The 17,546-nt window shown below is 39.0% G+C and overlaps 3 protein-coding genes across 5 annotated transcripts; 2 read left to right on the top strand and 1 right to left on the bottom strand.

Annotated features, from left to right (window-relative positions):
- Positions 1 to 6,925: 6,925 nt before the first annotated feature.
- Positions 6,926 to 12,364, top strand: LOC135584672 (homeobox protein knotted-1-like 13). 2 transcript variants are annotated; one of them, XM_065148887.1, is made up of 6 exons: positions 6,926 to 7,828; positions 9,402 to 9,522; positions 11,119 to 11,315; positions 11,401 to 11,532; positions 11,677 to 11,813; positions 11,920 to 12,364. In XM_065148887.1, exons 1-6 carry the CDS (start codon positions 7,085 to 7,087, stop codon positions 11,924 to 11,926), a joined length of 1,338 nt encoding a protein of 445 aa, XP_065004959.1. In that variant the 5' UTR covers positions 6,926 to 7,084; the 3' UTR covers positions 11,927 to 12,364. The 2 variants fall into 2 exon arrangements, with proteins under 2 accessions (XP_065004959.1, XP_065004960.1); XM_065148888.1 differs by having other exon boundaries at positions 11,891 to 12,364.
- Positions 12,365 to 12,496: 132 nt separating this feature from the next.
- LOC135636821 (uncharacterized) lies at positions 12,497 to 13,908 on the top strand. The gene is made up of 2 exons (XM_065148889.1): positions 12,497 to 13,110; positions 13,193 to 13,908. The coding sequence occupies exons 1-2, from the start codon at positions 12,787 to 12,789 to the stop codon at positions 13,748 to 13,750; spliced, it is 882 nt and encodes a 293-aa protein (XP_065004961.1). The 5' UTR covers positions 12,497 to 12,786; the 3' UTR covers positions 13,751 to 13,908.
- Positions 13,909 to 13,947: 39 nt separating this feature from the next.
- LOC135636822 (small ribosomal subunit protein uS17-like) lies at positions 13,948 to 15,828 on the bottom strand. Of its 2 annotated transcripts, none has more exons than XM_065148891.1 (6): positions 15,670 to 15,828; positions 15,177 to 15,217; positions 14,992 to 15,098; positions 14,449 to 14,593; positions 14,281 to 14,370; positions 13,948 to 14,190 (listed from the first exon to the last, which is right to left on the bottom strand). In XM_065148891.1, the coding sequence occupies exons 1-6, from the start codon at positions 15,679 to 15,681 to the stop codon at positions 14,097 to 14,099; spliced, it is 489 nt and encodes a 162-aa protein (XP_065004963.1). In that variant the 5' UTR covers positions 15,682 to 15,828; the 3' UTR covers positions 13,948 to 14,096. The 2 variants fall into 2 exon arrangements, with proteins under 2 accessions (XP_065004963.1, XP_065004964.1); XM_065148892.1 differs by having other exon boundaries at positions 14,992 to 15,092; positions 15,670 to 15,827.
- Between the last annotated feature and the right edge of the window lie 1,718 nt (positions 15,829 to 17,546).

Raw genomic sequence — 17,546 nt, 5'->3', positions numbered from 1 at the left:
GCATGCCCAGGGGAAAGGGCAGAGCTTTAAGGTTTGGTCTCCCATGTCCTCCTCAATCATAAGACAGCAAACCTTGGTGGTATGAAAGTAATGCACACAATACACACTCACACACACATATTGACACACATCTGCTTCCTTTTTACTTTTTGCTTTGTGCTTCACAGGTGCATGTGAGTGGCAGAGTCTTTTAGCAAGGCGAGAGAGAGAGAGAGAGAGAGAGAGACTGGTGAGGAAAGAATATGAATTCCTCCCCGCCTCCCTCTTGTTTCAGTACTTGAATAGTTTGACGCTGGTCATTGCAAGGTGGTAGAATCACACCTGTTCAAAAAGAATACATAAATGATGAAGACTGGGGAAGGAGGACTTGACTTGGAAAATATCAAACAAGACAGTCTCGAGTTGATTCAGCATCACTAGTGATTCAAAAGGATAAGGCAACAATCTATACTATAAATTTATGCAAAGCATGTCTTATCACAACGAGAATTCAAGCCATATAATAAAATAATATATGTATATATAATTCAATTAATTTAATTTTTCACTAGTTAAATTTGACACAATTTACTATCCATCTAAGTTGATGTAGAAAAATTTAAAAAATCCCATACTAATGATGCAAACATTATTATGCATCTTAAACTATTTATTTGTCTACAGTAATTACTAATATTGTTGAGAAACATGTGTGCAAAGAATATATTTTTTGCTTTGACATACTGTGACTGTTCTACTTGTATATATTATACAAATCACATAATGCTACTGCACGTATGATTAGGGTGCATATTAAATAAAATTATAATAATACGTGGGGCCCCGGGACACGTCGGCGGTTGACCAATGGGAAAAGAAGGTAAGCAAATGAGGAACCAAAAGAATCCAATCGTTTTGCAACGGGACGCTTGAAAGTCACCTTAATTATCTGTCCTCGACGTTCCAGCTTATTCACGATCATACCCCAACCTAAAAGAACGCTTCTTCCCCTCCTCCACACGATGTCGTGGCAGTTTATAACAGCCACTATATCACCGTGATGGATAAAGAGCTAATGTGCGTGGTGCAACAATTGCTTTGAGATTATTGTTTTTCTTTTTCGTTGCAGTGATATTTATTTAAAAGAAGTATCTCATACTGGTTTGTTTGTAATAGTCATCGTATCACCGTGATGGATAAAGACCTAACGCAACGTGTGGTGCATGACTTGCTTTAAGATTAGTCTTTTTCTTCTTCGTTGCAATGATATCGTTTAAGAGAAGCATCTCATGACAATTTATTTGTAATAGTCGTTATATCATCATCATGGATAAAGACCTAACGTAAAGTATGACGCTTGACTTGCTTTGAGATTAGTGTTTTTCTTTTTCATCATAGTGATACCGTTTAAAAGAAATATCTCACGTCAGTTTGTTTGTAACCATCATTGTTATACTACCATGTTGGATAAAGAATACCTAATGTATTGTCACAAATGATTATTATGCATCCGTAACATCTTCGTCAATGGATCATTTATCACTTTTGTTTGCTTGTATATATGTTTGGCTAGCGTGTTTTATCTTATTTTTTATATTTTATTAAAAAACTATAAGTAAGAATAATTTATAAGATTGTAAAATAATTGCTCACCAAAATAGATAAAATTATCCTAAAATAACCCTTTTTTCACTTGTCATAACCTATTTTCTATAGGTTGTGGTGCGTAGAAAATCATCAGCCATCTTAGTATCCAAAAAATCCCAGGTTGGCACCTGGCTGGATGGGGGTTTGAGATAATGTTGGGCGTTGATTAGATTCACAAGTTCGCATGTTAAGCCTATATGAACTTGCCAACGTGCCTATCACCCGGTGAGCAATCGTTTGAGAACTTATAAATATTCATTTGCCTTTCAAAGTCCTTGTTTTCTCCTTTTTTTTTTTTTTCTCTTATACATCAAATGTTTACTAAATTACTTGTAAGGTTGCTTTCTTCATGAGACATTGGAACTCATCCATTGCTCACTTTCGAACTAATTAATTTGCTCTTTTACAAGTCCTTCAAGACTTTAGTGAGGTTGCAGCTAGGTTGACCCTTTGTGGACGAATAACGCAAGGTTGCCTCATGACTTAGGTCACTCTAGTTAAGTCTATGATATTATAATATCATAATGAGTAAGTAATTCGAGCAAATAGTAAAGGATTTGCAATCTCATCATGGCAAAATATTGTAACGAATTAAGCAAGATGAGACAAGCTTAACCATTGCCCCAAACAACCACGGGTGGAATGCAAGTGTAAACTCACTCTCAAGCTATTAGAGTCACTTAAGAGAAGTGTTGTAGTGAATAAAATGAGCAAAAATTTAAACATTCTTTACGAGCAATGAAAATGAAATATGGAGCACTAATTGAGAAAAGAAGTCATAAGGAGAGGCTTACAATTGTGGAAACCTATCTTGATATTTTTGAGGCGAGTTTAGATGAACTCTACTAAAGCCAATAAAGGCTTCTTGGGACAGAGAACTCATAAGATGAGGTGAAATCTTGGATCGATAAGGTTGAATCCCGAGTAGATCGATTGACGGAAGACCCTAAAGACTCTGTGCAACACCTCTATGAAGTCATGGTGGAACTCATGTCTAGGATTACATTGCTCATAAGGGCTCTTAATATAGGAGAGAGCCTATATTAGAAAGATCGTGAGAGAGTTTTTTTATACTTCATATCAAGTTTGCCAACAATAGGGGAACTTAGATTGATACTCTTTGTGGTCGATCAATTTTCAAAATATACAACATTTATTGTTGTGGCCCTACTCAATGGAGGAGGTGGTCAAGTTGATGATGAAAAATATGGTAAAATGTTGGAGAGCCACATAATATCATCAGTGATTGAGATACATGATTCTTGGGATAATTTTAGATTGAGTTGTTCAAATTATTGGGATATAAGTTATACTTCTTCACAAGCTTCTACCCTCAAACAGATGGTCAAACTAAAAGAATAATTCACTCCTTAAATAATATCTTTGACACTATATGAGTACCAACCAATGAGATTAGGTAAAGCTATTGGACATAACCTAATTCTCCTATAACTTGCAGTAGAGCTTGCATCCAACAAGAGCCCATTCAGATCATTACGGGATAATAGCTTTCGCTTTCTTACACCTTAAAGATTGATTATACTAAGAGTAGTATGTCAGTATATCACTTTACAAAGGAATGACACAAAAATACAGATATTGCTTAGACTCGGAGAAAGTAGCCAAAAAGATAAAAAAGTGGACAAATTTGGAAAGACGACTTCAGGAATTTTAAATCGACGATTTGGTGATGGTGAAACTCTAACCAACATCACTCTAGTTCTTTAGGTATAAAGTACATAAGGTACTTATGCGTAAGTATGAAAGACCCTTCATAATTATTAGTAGGGTAGGCAATATCTCCTATAAGTTATAGTTATAAGTATGCCTCAAAATTCATAATATCTTTCACACAACTTGAAAGCATACCACTTAGATCTGCAAGATACTTCCTAAAATATTCCAACTCGGTTGCCCTCATTAAAGCCTCATATAAAACGTGAGTTAAAACCATTTTAGCGAATCACAAGATAAAGTTATTCAATATAGCAGAGCTACTTATGTACTTAGTAAAGTAGCAAAAGCTTCCTCGAATAGAAGACAATTGGGAGCCTGAAGATGCCTTGTGACCTGAATAAATTACTATCAAAGCCTACCAACAAGTGTCGATAAGAATGTTGATAGTTTAATTGGGGGAGAATATAATGAACGATTATCGTGCACCTACAATACATATCGTTCATCGCTTTTGTTTGCTTATACATATGTTTTAATAGTGTATTTTATCTTGTTTTTGTGTGTTTTGCTTAAACACTATAAGCAGAAATAATTTATAAGATTGCAAAGTGGCCCCTCACTAGAATGGATAAAACTATCTCAAAATGACCTAATTTTCATGTGTCATAAATTGCTTTCTATAAGCTACAATGTGAAGTAAAATATCAACCATCTCAGTACCCTAGAACCCCTAGGATAGCACTGAGCTGGATGAGGGTTTGGGGTAATGTTGGGCATTGATTGAATTCACAAATTCACATGTTAAGCTTACGGGAACTTGCCAGCGTGTCTGACACCCAGTGAGCAATCGTTTGCAGATTTATAATTATTCGTTTGCTTTCTAAAATTCTTATTTTTTTTTCTCTCTTTTCTCTCTTGTACACCGAGCATTTACTGAATTACTTATAAATTTGTTCTCTTCATAAAACATCAGGACTTATTTATTGCTCACTTTCAAACTTTACAAATCCTTTAAGAGACGTCATAACTAGGTTGACTCTTTCTGATTGAATAACATAAAGATATCTCACAACTTAAACTATTCTAACTAAATTCATGATAACGAGTCATGTGACATATGACTTGCTTTGAGATTAATATTTTTTTCTTCGTTGTAGTGATATCATTTAAAACAAGCATCTCATAACCATGTTGTTTATAACAACCGCTTTATCACCGTGATGGATAAAGATCTAACGTAGCGTGTGATATTGTTTAAGAGAAGTGTTTGTTTTGAGATTAGTGTTTTTCACTTTGGTTGCATTGATATCGTTTAAGTGAAGCTCTTCACGATCACTATATCACATAGCAGCCATAATGATGCCTGCCCCTCTCTCTCTCTCTCAAACCAACGTGAAATGATAATGGAATCAGGGAATGCTCCTCCACCCAAACAACGTGGCATCATTGACAACCACCTGAGCTCTGGGGACCACATTGGGACTAGAGCCCTTATGCAGATTAACAGGGCCCACGTCGCTCGTGTGGTCCTCACTTAACGGGGAGGTGGCCTTCGTCTTCGATCTGCTAAGGTAGCCACCGTTGTCGATTACGAATCATACCTCATATTACAATTTGGGCCATTTACTTCAACAAAAAAAACTCCTTATTAATTGATTTATATTAGATTTTTTAGATTTATTTTATAATTTTACATTAAATAGGATGATTACATTATTCTTTTCTTTTTTCTATTTTACCCCTCCTCTTTGGTGATTCCTTTCTAGTCATCCCTCATATTATAACTCATTTATAATCTTTCTTATAAGATGAAGAAGAAAGTTGAAATATGAAGCTAATATTTCAAGGAATCGATTCAAGGAATTAAAAAAAAATTGAAATATGAAGCTAATATTAAAATTTATAAAAAATATCCCTAATTAATTTTTCCTATAGAGAGTCACTATTGTATAAAAACCAATTAATACGAGCTTTAGTAGGTAAATTGATTTTATAATATTTATTTCTTTGAAAAATATAAAATTATTTATATTAATTAGTCACTATAGACATTAATTTTTTAGGTAAAATAGAAAGTCTGAGTTGCATTCTTCGTTCTACAAAATTTTATAATAAAATGTGCCTTAATTATTATAAACTTTATGCTACAATGACCTAATTTTTACTATAGCTTACTATTTAAAACCCCTTTTTTACTATTCATAAACTCTTAAGAATTAATAAAATAATATTTTACTATTTATAGTCCTATCAATTTTGATTTTATTATTATTTTTCTTTCTCACAACTCTCGCCTATGCATCCTACCATCGTTAACGCTTTATTAGTTAGTACTCTAATGTTGCTCCATATCATTTGACTTTGCTCACCCCAGCTTGATACTTGAAGGAAGAAAAGGAAAAGAAGATGAGGATAAAAATAATATTTATGTTCGTTTCGAAAATAATAGTCTTGAATTATTAAAAAAATTATAAAATAATATTATAAATAATAAAAGGATCATAAATAGTAATCTTCTTTTTAGTTTTAAAATGAAACTATCATAATAATTATTATTAATCATGTGATAGAATATAAACTACAAACAGATGAAATCTAAAGAACGTCGTGATGGTGATGAACATAAGAATTAGTGAATCACGATAGCATTTTAATCATCAGGATGTCTTTTCAACAACACTATTTTTAGTATTAAAAATAGAACTTTTTCACCTTTTTTTTTCCTATAGAAAAACAAGTTCGTTAGTGGAATAGAGTGAGTTAAAGTTAGAGATTCGAGATTGTAAAATCTTCAATTCCTTAAAAGAAATAAAGCATTTTACAGCTTGTATCCAGGCTTTCAACTTTTGTGGCTATTTGCATATCATTTTGCAATCCATATATATATATATATATATATATATATATATATATATATATATATATATATATATATAAAAGATTATGGTATGATCAATTAATGCAACTCGTGCATTTTCTAAATTAAATATACTTTTATCATATTAAATAATATATATGATGTTTACATGTGGACAAGAATAATGCATTAACCAATTTAATTTTTTTATAATATTAAAATTATAATATTTATATCTAAAATATTAATACGATGACAATGATATAACACGCTTTATCTAATGAGTTTTGCAGCTTAGCCATTAAAAATTACTATCATGTTTGGATTTCTCTACTGTTAGACATTGCTTAATGTCTAAGTCAAACTTTTCCTTTCTAACTTCAGCTTTGTTTTTTATTTAGTTCTTGAATATTTAATTTAGGTTAAACCTAGAAAATTTCCTTGTAATGCTAATAAACCCACCCAACAGAAGGCGAAGAATAATAATAATAATAATAAAGCAGTATTAAAAATCGCGTTGGAGCCGGCGGCGCAAAATACAAACTAAAGATACACGTCCAAGTGTCGATCGTCCATTGGCTGGCTCCGGCGTGCCGGGTGGTCCTCCCACCTATTAGCGCCACGTGTTCAGCCATGGTTAGTGCTCGCTGTAATAAATGCGAACCCCGCGGCGTTGAAGCGTGTTGTTGCTGCGAGCCGTCGACGTGGCTGATTATATACCGTCCGATAGGGCGGCGGATACAGCATCGACGGTTGATTTCGCGAATTATTGGAGAAGAGAGAGAGAGAGAGAGAGGATTGTCGTTTCAACGTCTGCGTGTCGCTTCGCTTCCCCTTTCTTTCTCTTCGCGATCTCTACCTATCGCCTTGCTTTGCTTCGTGGGGGAGCTTTAAGTTGGGGGGGAGGACACCGGCGGTGGGGCGATGGCGTTCCACAACCACCTCTCCCACGAGCTGACGCTGCCGCAGTACGCTGAAGAGCAGCTGGGTGGGGACAGCCCGACAGTGCTCATGACCACCGTTGGTCAGCTCGCCGCCTCTACATCTGGAGCCGCTACGGAGGCGAAGGACGGGAAAGACATCCCCCGTCTCATGGCCGAAGGAAGCGGACCCACGTGGCTCAACAGCGCAATTCTCCGGCGGCAGGGCCACCACTACGCCGACGGCAGCTTCCTCCACCTCCAGACCACGGTCGACTCCTCCTCGCCACCGGTCGCAGCCGGAGGAGGCGGAGGTGGGCTGGGGCATTGGTTTCCCCGGCCCCCGACCCTGCGGCGCAGCGGCAGCGAGGACGAGGCCCCGGTCTCGAGCGACTCCGTGATGGTCGCTGCTATCCCGGCGGACCCCCGCTGCGCGCGGGGGCGCTCAGGCGGGGAGTTCGTGGAGGCGGAGGCGTTGGCGCAGAGGACCGGCGGGGAGGCGGCTGCGGGGGAGGGGACGTGGCAGAGCGCGAGGTACAAGGCGGAGATATTGGCGCACCCGTTGTGCGAGCAGCTGCTGTCGGCGCACGTCGCGTGCGTGAGGATCGCCACCCCCGTAGACCAGCTGCCGAGGATCGATGCGCAGCTCGCGCAATCGCAGCAAGTCGTGTCCAAGTACTCCGTGCTCGGCGGCGGCGGCAGCAGCGGTCAGATACTCGGCGACGGCAAGGAGCTCGATCAGTTCATGGTAAAACAGAGCAAGAAAAATCCAATCTTTCGCTCTTTTTCTCAATCCAAATGGTTCCTTCATTTCGAATCTGGCTTTTCTTGGATTCAATAACCCTTTTATCCCTGCGTTTCTGTGATTTATAGGCTTTCTTTCCTCGATTTGTGTATGATTTACTGGAAAAAAAATGATGTTCTTCGATTGGTTTCTTGAACGGGATTAGGGATGGGGAAGACCAGTGTTTCCGTTCTGTGTTGAGACTTGATTCGGATAAGGATTTGCTTATCGTGTTAAGGGAATTCCATAGCACTCTGTAGATTGAAGTCCCCAAATGAGTCTTGTCTTTTCTCTTTCGGATCGTCTTCAGTAGCATGATTGAACTTCATACTTTGTCACTTCTCTTGCCAAACTTAGACTGAGAAAGATCTACTAAAACTTCAGAGACTAATCTTAGAAGGAAGAAACATGTTAAAACTTTTGGTGAAGAATGAGAAAGATCTGCTGAAATTTACACTTTATTCGAAAACATTCAAAGATGACTTCAGAGACTAATTTCTTTCTGACATCTGTTTCATTTCATGTAATAGGAGAGACATCATAAAGTCACAGATCTTCTTACAAGAGCAAGCTCATAAGTAGTTCGTCAAACAGCAAGAACCATTTTATTTTTTTCATTTCAGTTGAAGATTTTATCTCCTTTTTTCTTGACAATACTATGTTATTACTGCAACCAAACAATTGACTGAAACATCCTCTATCATGGGAAAATTATTTCTTCCTTGATGTATTTGACATTAGAGTGTCTTACATGCATATTAATGTCAGATCTTTCAGCAAATTGCATATGTGCTTTACAGAATATATGAGAACTCATATTGAGAATCAACACTCGCATATATAAGCTTATATAAGTTCATTTCAAGGATCCTAATGTTGTAGACTGTATACTAACCTTCTTCCCAAGTTGTTCAGATTATGTTTCAAAACTTAAATCTATCTCAATCAATTTCGATCATGTCTAAAATCCTTCTTAAAGCTTTAATTTCCTTCATCCACTGCCCTCCCAACAGGAAGTTATAACATAGCTTTAATTTTCTTCAATAAATTCAATTTATGGCTAGAATGATGTCTTTCCAAAAAGACAGTAATTGTACTTAAATTTCCAAAAAAGACACAGCTCCCAACACTGAGAGGAAGATCTGTGATCACTTGTCTACTTCATGTGCCCATTGTCACACCATATAAGCTCCAGGAATAGATACTTGCATTTTATGCATTGCAAAGATTTGTCGCATTGAACCCAGATTTTACTAGGGCGAGATTAAGTGATATGCATGTAAGTTTGTTTCATGAATATGCTGAAAGTTATTAGACTCCATGATGCGGACAGATTGATAGCATAACAAATTTCTATCTCCAACTATTTAACTGTATAATAATCACTTTTATTTTCTTCTTGCATCTTCAAGCATTCTTCACTTGAGAATTCACAAATTTTGAGATTTTCTTGTGGTTCATATGATAGACTTTGGTTATTGTTGTTGTTATTTGAGTATAATTTTCTAATCTTTGAAACATTTAATGTTTTCGTCAGACACATTATGTCTTGCTACTTTGCTCCTTCAAAGAACAACTACAGCAGCATGTCCGTGTTCATGCCATGGAAGCAGTGATGGCTTGTTGGGAGCTTGAGCAAGCACTTCAAAGCCTAACAGGTTCCCTTCGCATTCTTGTTTTGAAAAGCATTACATTTCTAGTGAAACAATTTATATTTACATGGATTAAAAGCTCAAACTCAATATACATGAAGGCAAATACTCTTTCTTGGAAAAATTCAGAGCAGCTACTATATACTATAACAGTTATTCCTGAGATTTATGTAACATTCACTAATAATAAAGAAGCTTCATTTTACAGCCGACAAGTACCATTTTTTTTGGCTCATGTTGGTTGGAACGTAGAAAACCAAACAGTGCAAGACAATATCGTGCCACCATGCTAGAAAAATGTTGGCATGTCCTCATGCCATAACATGGCAATCAATTACAAGTAAAATATAATTATTCTGTAATTAAAGTGTTCATGATTCTGCTGAGCTTATGCTAGTATTTGGTCTGAAATTTGGTAAGTTTTGACTGTTAGATTCTAATGTGATGATTAGTTAGCAATATAATTAGGCAGCCAAATAAGAGAACAAACAAATTATGATTGGATTTTTAGATTCTAGAATATCCAATGTATTTCATATCATTGTTGTTGGGATTGGGATTGTTCCAAAAGAGAAAGCTTTATCCTGGATTGGATTGTGAACTGAATTGTAGATGGCAGGACTTCTATAATACTATCTTAAATTTTGATTCTTTTTTAATATAAAACAACAATATCTGAGTTAGGAAAACAAGAAAACACACTTCTAAATTCTAATAATCAAATGTTCTATTTTCATAAAACCAAAAGTACCTTCTTAAGCCCAAATCTAACATGTTCAATAAGCCAAGTACTTTACTTTGTTTTACCAAGATTTTTCAAATGAGTCAATATAATAACCTGTTGTTCCAAAAGCTTTAAAGATATTCTCATATGTAATGTTTAACTTAGCTTCAAACCTATCGTCTTTAATTTTGTAACACCTCTGATTAGTCCCACATCGAAAATGGGCAAGATTAAGATTGGCTTATAAGGGTCTGATGAGTGTACTACTATCAACTTCATTTTGGTCAGTGATTTAGACTAAACGAAGTTGATAGGCCAGTTAGCTCATCAGGCCCGAGTCATGATATTTGGTATCATAGCTGACCTAGCATTTGGGCATGGTGATTGTAACACCTTTGATTAGTCCCACATCGAAAATGGGCAAGATTAAGATTGGCTTATAAGGGTCTGATGAGTGTACTACTATCAACTTCAGCTTAATCATTTTGGTCAGTGATTTAGACTAAACGAAGTTGATAGGCCAGTTAGCTCATCAGGCCCGAGTCATGATAAATTTAAACAATATATTTGAATTGGGACACAACATATTACTATAACAGAGCAGTATCAATAATGTCTTTAGAGAGCTCTTATGAAATGGCATCTTTGGCATTTCTATGACCAATCTAATTTATATGAAAACAACATAGTATTGCAAAATTTTGTAATAGATTATATCATATGATCATGCCAAAATTGCTATATTTTTTATAAGATTAAACTTGTGTGTCTGCTTGGAGCATGGCTGCTCAATTTTATTCATTTAAAACTATCTAAAATGTTTCAATGGTTGAGTATTGACAAAGATCATGAGAGTTCAATTGTGCCAAATGCAACAGGTGTCTCTCCTGGTGAAGGTACAGGTGCAACTATGTCTGATGATGATGATGATGACCAGGTTGACAGTGAGACAAACCTGTTGGATGGAAGCTTGGATGGTCCAGACAGCATGGGATTTGGCCCTCTTGTGCCAACCGACAGTGAGAGATCCTTGATGGAACGTGTTAGGCAGGAGCTGAAGCATGAGCTGAAACAGGTAAAATGTCTATCGATATTTGGCTCTTCAATAGTTCATGTATATGTCTGTTGATCAAATCTTTGACTTAATCTTTGACTTTTAGGGTTACAAGGAGAAGATTGTAGATGTCAGAGAAGAGATTCTGCGTAAGAGAAGAGCTGGAAAACTCCCTGGGGATAGCACTTCTACATTGAAGGCTTGGTGGCAGTCCCACTCTAAATGGCCATATCCAACAGTATGTTAGCTTGTCATTCATTCTCCTTCATCTTGTGAAGATAACTTCCATGACATTGTATCAGTTGTATCTTTCACTGTATTCTCCAATCTTGTCATATTCACGGCAGCCTTGTTTACCATATTCTCTTCTCTTGATTCACAGGAGGACGATAAAGCACAATTGGTGGAGGAAACGGGATTACAGCTAAAGCAGATCAATAACTGGTTCATCAACCAAAGAAAAAGGAATTGGCACACAAATCCATCATCATCAAGTTCTCTGAAAAGCAAGCGTAAAAGGTGTGTTATAAAAGGCTACTTGTGAAAAGTTTTTTGCCTACAACTTCGAATCAAACTGTGAGCTAAAAAATATGCAGGTGATCTCAATGTTGGCTGATTCATGTAGACAATGAGCCAGGAATGAAGAACACAAGAACAAGAGCACTATTTGCTGCTATGATGATCATACTGAATCAAGTGAAGCAATCTGCAACCACATATTGAAACTTAATATTATGTGCAGGGAAATCTAATTTTAGCAGGAGAGAAATTGGGTGTTAATTTTAGTCATCAAGCACTTGGATTGAACAACACAGTGGCTTTTACAGTTACAAAGGAGTGGCTGATATGGTTCAGCAGCAGCATTGGCAGATCTACTACTATTGGGTATATTGCTAAAAGTGTGTGACCTTCTTTACTTTGCTCAGAAATTGGTAGATTGAGATTTAGCTTACATATACATATATCATTTCATCAAGAAGAAACAGATGTGAATACAGAGTCTAATAAATGGCGGCAATGTTACTGCTAACCTTTGACTTGTGTGGTTGGGAGTAGCAAATTGTGATGAAGAGCATTTGCTTTGGTGGTGCATTTTTCATGGTTTGTCATCTTGTGAGCCCTTCTGCCATCAAAGATTCCTTGCTGTTTAGTTGGAACAGCAAGCTATGATTCTGGAAAGTTATATTGTTGAATCCTTTTGCCACAAATGTATCTGTATGCATCCATGTGAGAACAGATTTTTCACTTCACCCCTTCTTCTTTTCTCATATTCTCCAAAGGGGGCATTTACTCATTCCAAACTCTAAGACACATCACCCCCCAACGGCTAGTTTTCTTCGGTTCTACCGTTGTGCAGAAACGTTTCAAAGCTCGTCTTCTTCCACGGCTTAAATCTCTCGCCCCCCCCCTCGAGAAACAACCACTGAACCCTAATACAACTCCTACATTCTGTAAAACTTGTTGCAAGCAGAGGAAGAAGAAGACGACGACGATGGCGTACGGCTACACTCCCACCTACTACTCTTCCTTCCAGGACACCATCACCTCCCTGTGCAAATCGATCCTGCCCTTCAGCCTCAGGAGCCGGCGGCCGCCGCTGCCCGACCAGAAGCTCGCGGAGCGCCACTCCGACAGCCTCAAGTGGCAACAGGAGTCTTTCCACCGGATCCTTCACCTCATGGGCCTCCGGAAAGAGGGCATCGTGCCCGAGAGCGACGTGGTCGCTTTCCGAACCCACATTCTCGACACCCTCATCGCCGCCCCCAAGGACCAGGAGCCAGCCGGCGTCATCCGCGACAAGCTAGTCTTCTTACAGGTCTTCCGGACTCAGAAACGCTGCTCATTCTTCTTCAGCTTTCATCGCGAAAACGCTTGAATTTTTCTCTCGTCGATCGTAGGAATTGTACTATGCTAAGTGCATCTCGGCGGAGGAGTACCATTCGTCGAAGAGGCCTCTGCTGCAGAGGCTGGCCGTGCAAGGCGTCGAGCTCGATTGCCGCGACGTGATCATTAGGTGCCCGACGATGAGCACGGAAGAGGAGTGGTCAGATATAGAGCTCGGGGACAAAGCGCCCTCCACGGTCGCGGAGAAGGCGAAGAACCAAACTCCGATCAAAGCCTTCATCGGCAATGCAGCTTCATGGACAGGTAAAGGGAAGAAGGACGGCTCTTGCAAGGCGATGAAGGGGCCTTTAGGCTCCGTGGACGTGAATGTGATGGATCCACGGAGGCCTTGGATGGAAAACCAACACAGTGGCAAGAGTTCGATACAGATGCCGGAAGGTTCGCCACTGATACCCATCAAGTCTGACAAAGGGAAGAGGAAGATGTTCCAAGATCTGTTTCGGAAGGGAAACACAGATGAGAGTGAAAACAGGGAGCCACTGCTCGCTGAACCCGAAGAAAGATCTATGAAATCTACATGGGGTCTTGATGGGCTGAGGAAATGGAAGTAGGAATCGACGACGACCTACTTGACTCCAGGAAAAGATCGGATGAAATCTCATCCGATAGCTTTGGCTTTGCTTCAGATTTCATCACAACATGCTGTAGCAACAAGTGCATGTTGTAGATAATGTTCGGCTTGTAAATGATTAGATGAAGCCTCAAGTCTAAATAATAATGTAAGAAAAAAGGGACTTGAATCCAGTCGTTAGCACATTGTTGCACAATTTCGCAAGTAAACTTAATATAGAGAAATTATACACGAGTTCACGTCAATCAGAGATAAAAATGAATTAACGCATTCCAAACAGAGTCTAACACAAAATTGGAGATAAATTAGAGCATTTCAAGTAAGATTCAAACTGCAGCAAAGGCCTTCTTCCCACCTCCACTTGTTGATCCAGCTGGGATGACTTTTAGTACATTGAATCCAACAGTCTTTGCCAGTGGCCTGCAGATACCATGCAATTTTTCTTAGATCTTACTTCAATCAGTAATTCTGGCTCTACATATAAAGGGAGAACAGAAAAAAAATGCTCACCTGCACTGACCAATGATAACATGGTCACCTTCCTTCACACGGAAGCAGGGTGATATGTGTGCAGGAATGTTCGAGTGTCTCTTTTCATACCTAAGGGAAGAACTTAGCATCTTCAATCCCTAAAACAAGCAATTAGAAATAAGAGCAGTGTGGCAGTTTCTTGCTTGCCTTTGATATTTCTTCACATAGTGAAGGTAGTTGCGGCGCACAATGATGGTTCTGTTCATTTTGGCACTGTGGCATGTGCCTGCTAGGATGCGACCTCGAATTGATACATTGCCAGTGAATGGGCACTTCTTATCGATGTAGGTTCCTGCAACAAACACACTTATGTTCATGTGGTGAAGATGAGTTTTTCGGTTTTCATGGAAGATCTTCCATAGCCTTAAGGCATTCTAAACCTAGGCAATGAATTATTAAAAAAATTGGTTATTTACTTTACAGGAACACATGTTTAAGCATGTAACCTACAATTTTTCCATGTCTATAGCGAATTCAACAGTGAGGGTGGCTAACTGGTTAATCAATTTCGGTAGATCATCTAAGATGACCTTTTCTGGCACAACAATTGGCCTTTGCTATGATTCTTTTTGTACCCATTAATCTGTTAATATAATCTTCATTTTCGAGAAAAAATACATGTAACCAGCATCAAGGAAATGGACATGCTATGTCTGATGAACGAGGAAAGAGATGTGTTAGAGTCCAGACCTTCGATGGCTTCCCTGGGAGTCTTGAAGCCAAGACCAATACTCTTCCAGAATCTATTCCCACCTTTTCCAGGTCTCTTTCCCTTTCCAGATTTCTTTGAACTGCAACTTACAAACACACTTATACTAAATTTCACAGCATAAATTTCTTTCCGAACAATTAATACTTAAAATCCTTTCACTTACCACAGAAACACCTTCGGCTGCTTCAAGAACGCCTTCTCTGTCTACAAGAACATACAAAAAGACTGTTAAAGCATGACCAATCCTAATAGACCAAAATTAGGGCACAGAATGGACTAAGAAACTAAACTATATGCATGGATTCCCTTGGAAAATAACACAAAAAGTAGCCAACAGGCTAACAGAGAGAAGAAATTACACAAACAAGATAGCCAATAGTATTGCAAGGTAAGACCAACGGGAAAACAAATCAACAACGTAGAAATAACATCTAATTAAGGCATTGATCGACGTAATTCAAGATAATACAGGTGATATTACTTGCAATTATGTAGACAGCAAAATCCCAACGCATTAGTATGATCAACAGCATATCAAGGAAGAACAACCGATGAGCAAACACGAAACCAAAATACATCCACAGATCCCTCCGTGCGTCAATCAGACCACTCCAGATGATAGAGAAAAAGGCGGTAGAGTGGAGATGAAAACTAACCTGTTCCGCCATGATCGAACAAGCGACGAAGGAATGGACACCGCGGCGCCCACGGCAAAGAGGGAGCGGAGGTACGGAGCTTCTCGGTCGCCTATCCAAACCCTAGCGCCGCGAAACGGAAGTGATGCGGTTCAGGCGACGCGGTCTCTTATATACAGGAGGGCTCCGGGATTCATAATGTGCCAAGTTGGGCTCGTTGATTAACGAGAACGGCTCAATATATGGGCTCTGACATATTATGGGCCGGATCGGGCTCAATCATATGTTATGGAAGATCCGCATCCATTAAACCTTGGGTTGGTTATGTCAACCTCTTCAATGATGATCTTCGACGGTTGAGTTAGGCAACACATCGAGCAGATCTCACAAAGCACGAATCTCAAGGAACAAGTGCCAAGAATCAACGAAGTTGTGGAAGAAGGAGGTCGCGTGCCCCCCACAGCACACAGCTTCAGTAGATGGCAGTCGATGCGCGCAGGAAACGGTGGGCTCGGAGACACGCAGCTCTTTCTCATGGTTTGGAAACCCTTCCAAGGAAAGCCATCTTATTGCCGTCAACAAATGGCTTTGAATGATGACCAGCAGCCCACAAAGCTTCGTTAGTCTAATCTCTTCTGTTGATGTCTCACCACCATTTCTACGTCATGGAGGTAATACCACCAAGAAGACAATAGCAGAAACAGAGAGCTTCAGACCTACTTTCCTTTCCATCCATGGAGTACTGCACTAGTTCGCCTTCATGCAAGCCCTGCAAAGCTCCTCGGACCTGTCTGTGCTCGCCGACGACGCACCCGGGGTCGTTCCGGTGCAAGCTACATCGGAGCGCAGGGCGGAATTCCGGCAAGTCTGCGGCACAGTCGACGGGCTCGGTGGAACCGAAAGGAGGGCCGGCGAGGGCGAGGTCCATGAAAGCTGTCCTCGTGCAGATCGTTAGGCCATCAAGCCATGGCCTGTGCCGGAGGAGGGACTTCCGCCCCAAGCCTTCAAGGTTCTCTCTGATGAGTGGCAATGACCAGCAGCTGGCAGTGGTTTGATTCAGTGGAAAATGTTGATGGAGATATATGGTGATAGACTCATGTGGTTGAAGTTTTTGGGTATCGATTAGTGAGCACTGTTTCTGGATTTGAAGTTGATAGTGGGGGAATGAGGGATAAGACATGTATGCTGCAGCTGTATATTTGATCCAGGAGCTGTATATTTGATCCAGGAAACCCAACCCATATCTTGATGATTAGGGTTCTTGGAGCTGTATATTTGATCCAGGAGATGCTGCAGCTGATTGAGAGTTTCGATGGTCTGGTACTGAAACTTCTTCAGTTCTTTCTTCATCCTCTAAACTTTTCTCAATCTTCAGTGTGAACTTTGGTATTGGTATTGCTTGTGAGCATCTGCTCATGTTACAGAAAGAAAACCCATGACATAGAGTTTTGGTTTGTGGAGGAAATTGACCTCCTTGGACATAGTGAACGCCTTCCATTCTTTGAAATCTTTCTCTTCCTTTTCAGGTGGCAAGTGGCATGAAAGATGATTTGAGGTTACCGTGTTGGATGTCAAAGTGAAACTGGAAATATACCGAGTTGATTTGGCCACTCTTTTCCGTATCAGAGGCCAAGGATGATGATGAGATTTGGTTCCACAGATCGCAATTCAATTCTCTGCATGTGACAGTACATTTCAAAGAAAAATAATTAAGAAATTAAAAGATGAGTGATTTACCTGAATTTTTTTTTGGCTTTTTCGAAAGATGTCTTTATTTTTATTTTTTTAATGATATTTTTATTTTTTACAATCTCGTAAATGCCCATCCCCTATGTAAAGTCCCATCTTTTTTTCTTTTCTTGAGGGTACAAAATTGATATAGTAGAATAGAGATATAG

This window comes from Musa acuminata, chromosome BXJ3-4 (genome assembly GCF_036884655.1).
Source record: "Musa acuminata AAA Group cultivar baxijiao chromosome BXJ3-4, Cavendish_Baxijiao_AAA, whole genome shotgun sequence".
NCBI classification, from domain to species: Eukaryota; Viridiplantae; Streptophyta; class Magnoliopsida; order Zingiberales; family Musaceae; genus Musa; species Musa acuminata.
This window is presented reverse-complemented; position numbering and strand designations above follow the sequence as displayed.

Excerpts from the sequence above, each read along its gene's own strand:
- LOC135584672 (XM_065148887.1), top strand. The coding sequence starts at position 7,085 with ATGGCGTTCCACAACCACCTCTCCCACGAGCTGACGCTGCCGCAGTAC. Across the intron at positions 9,523-11,118 it reads AGCACTTCAAAGCCTAACAG|GTGTCTCTCCTGGTGAAGGT; the intron begins GTTCCCTTCGCA and ends CAAATGCAACAG. Across the intron at positions 11,316-11,400 it reads TGAAGCATGAGCTGAAACAG|GGTTACAAGGAGAAGATTGT; the intron begins GTAAAATGTCTA and ends TTTGACTTTTAG.
- LOC135636821 (XM_065148889.1), top strand. The coding sequence starts at position 12,787 with ATGGCGTACGGCTACACTCCCACCTACTACTCTTCCTTCCAGGACACC. Across the intron at positions 13,111-13,192 it reads ACAAGCTAGTCTTCTTACAG|GAATTGTACTATGCTAAGTG; the intron begins GTCTTCCGGACT and ends CGTCGATCGTAG.
- LOC135636822 (XM_065148891.1), bottom strand. Across the intron at positions 15,099-15,176 it reads CAGCCGAAGGTGTTTCTGTG|TTGCAGTTCAAAGAAATCTG; the intron begins GTAAGTGAAAGG and ends TGTGTTTGTAAG. Across the intron at positions 14,594-14,991 it reads TCCCAGGGAAGCCATCGAAG|GAACCTACATCGATAAGAAG; the intron begins GTCTGGACTCTA and ends TGTTTGTTGCAG.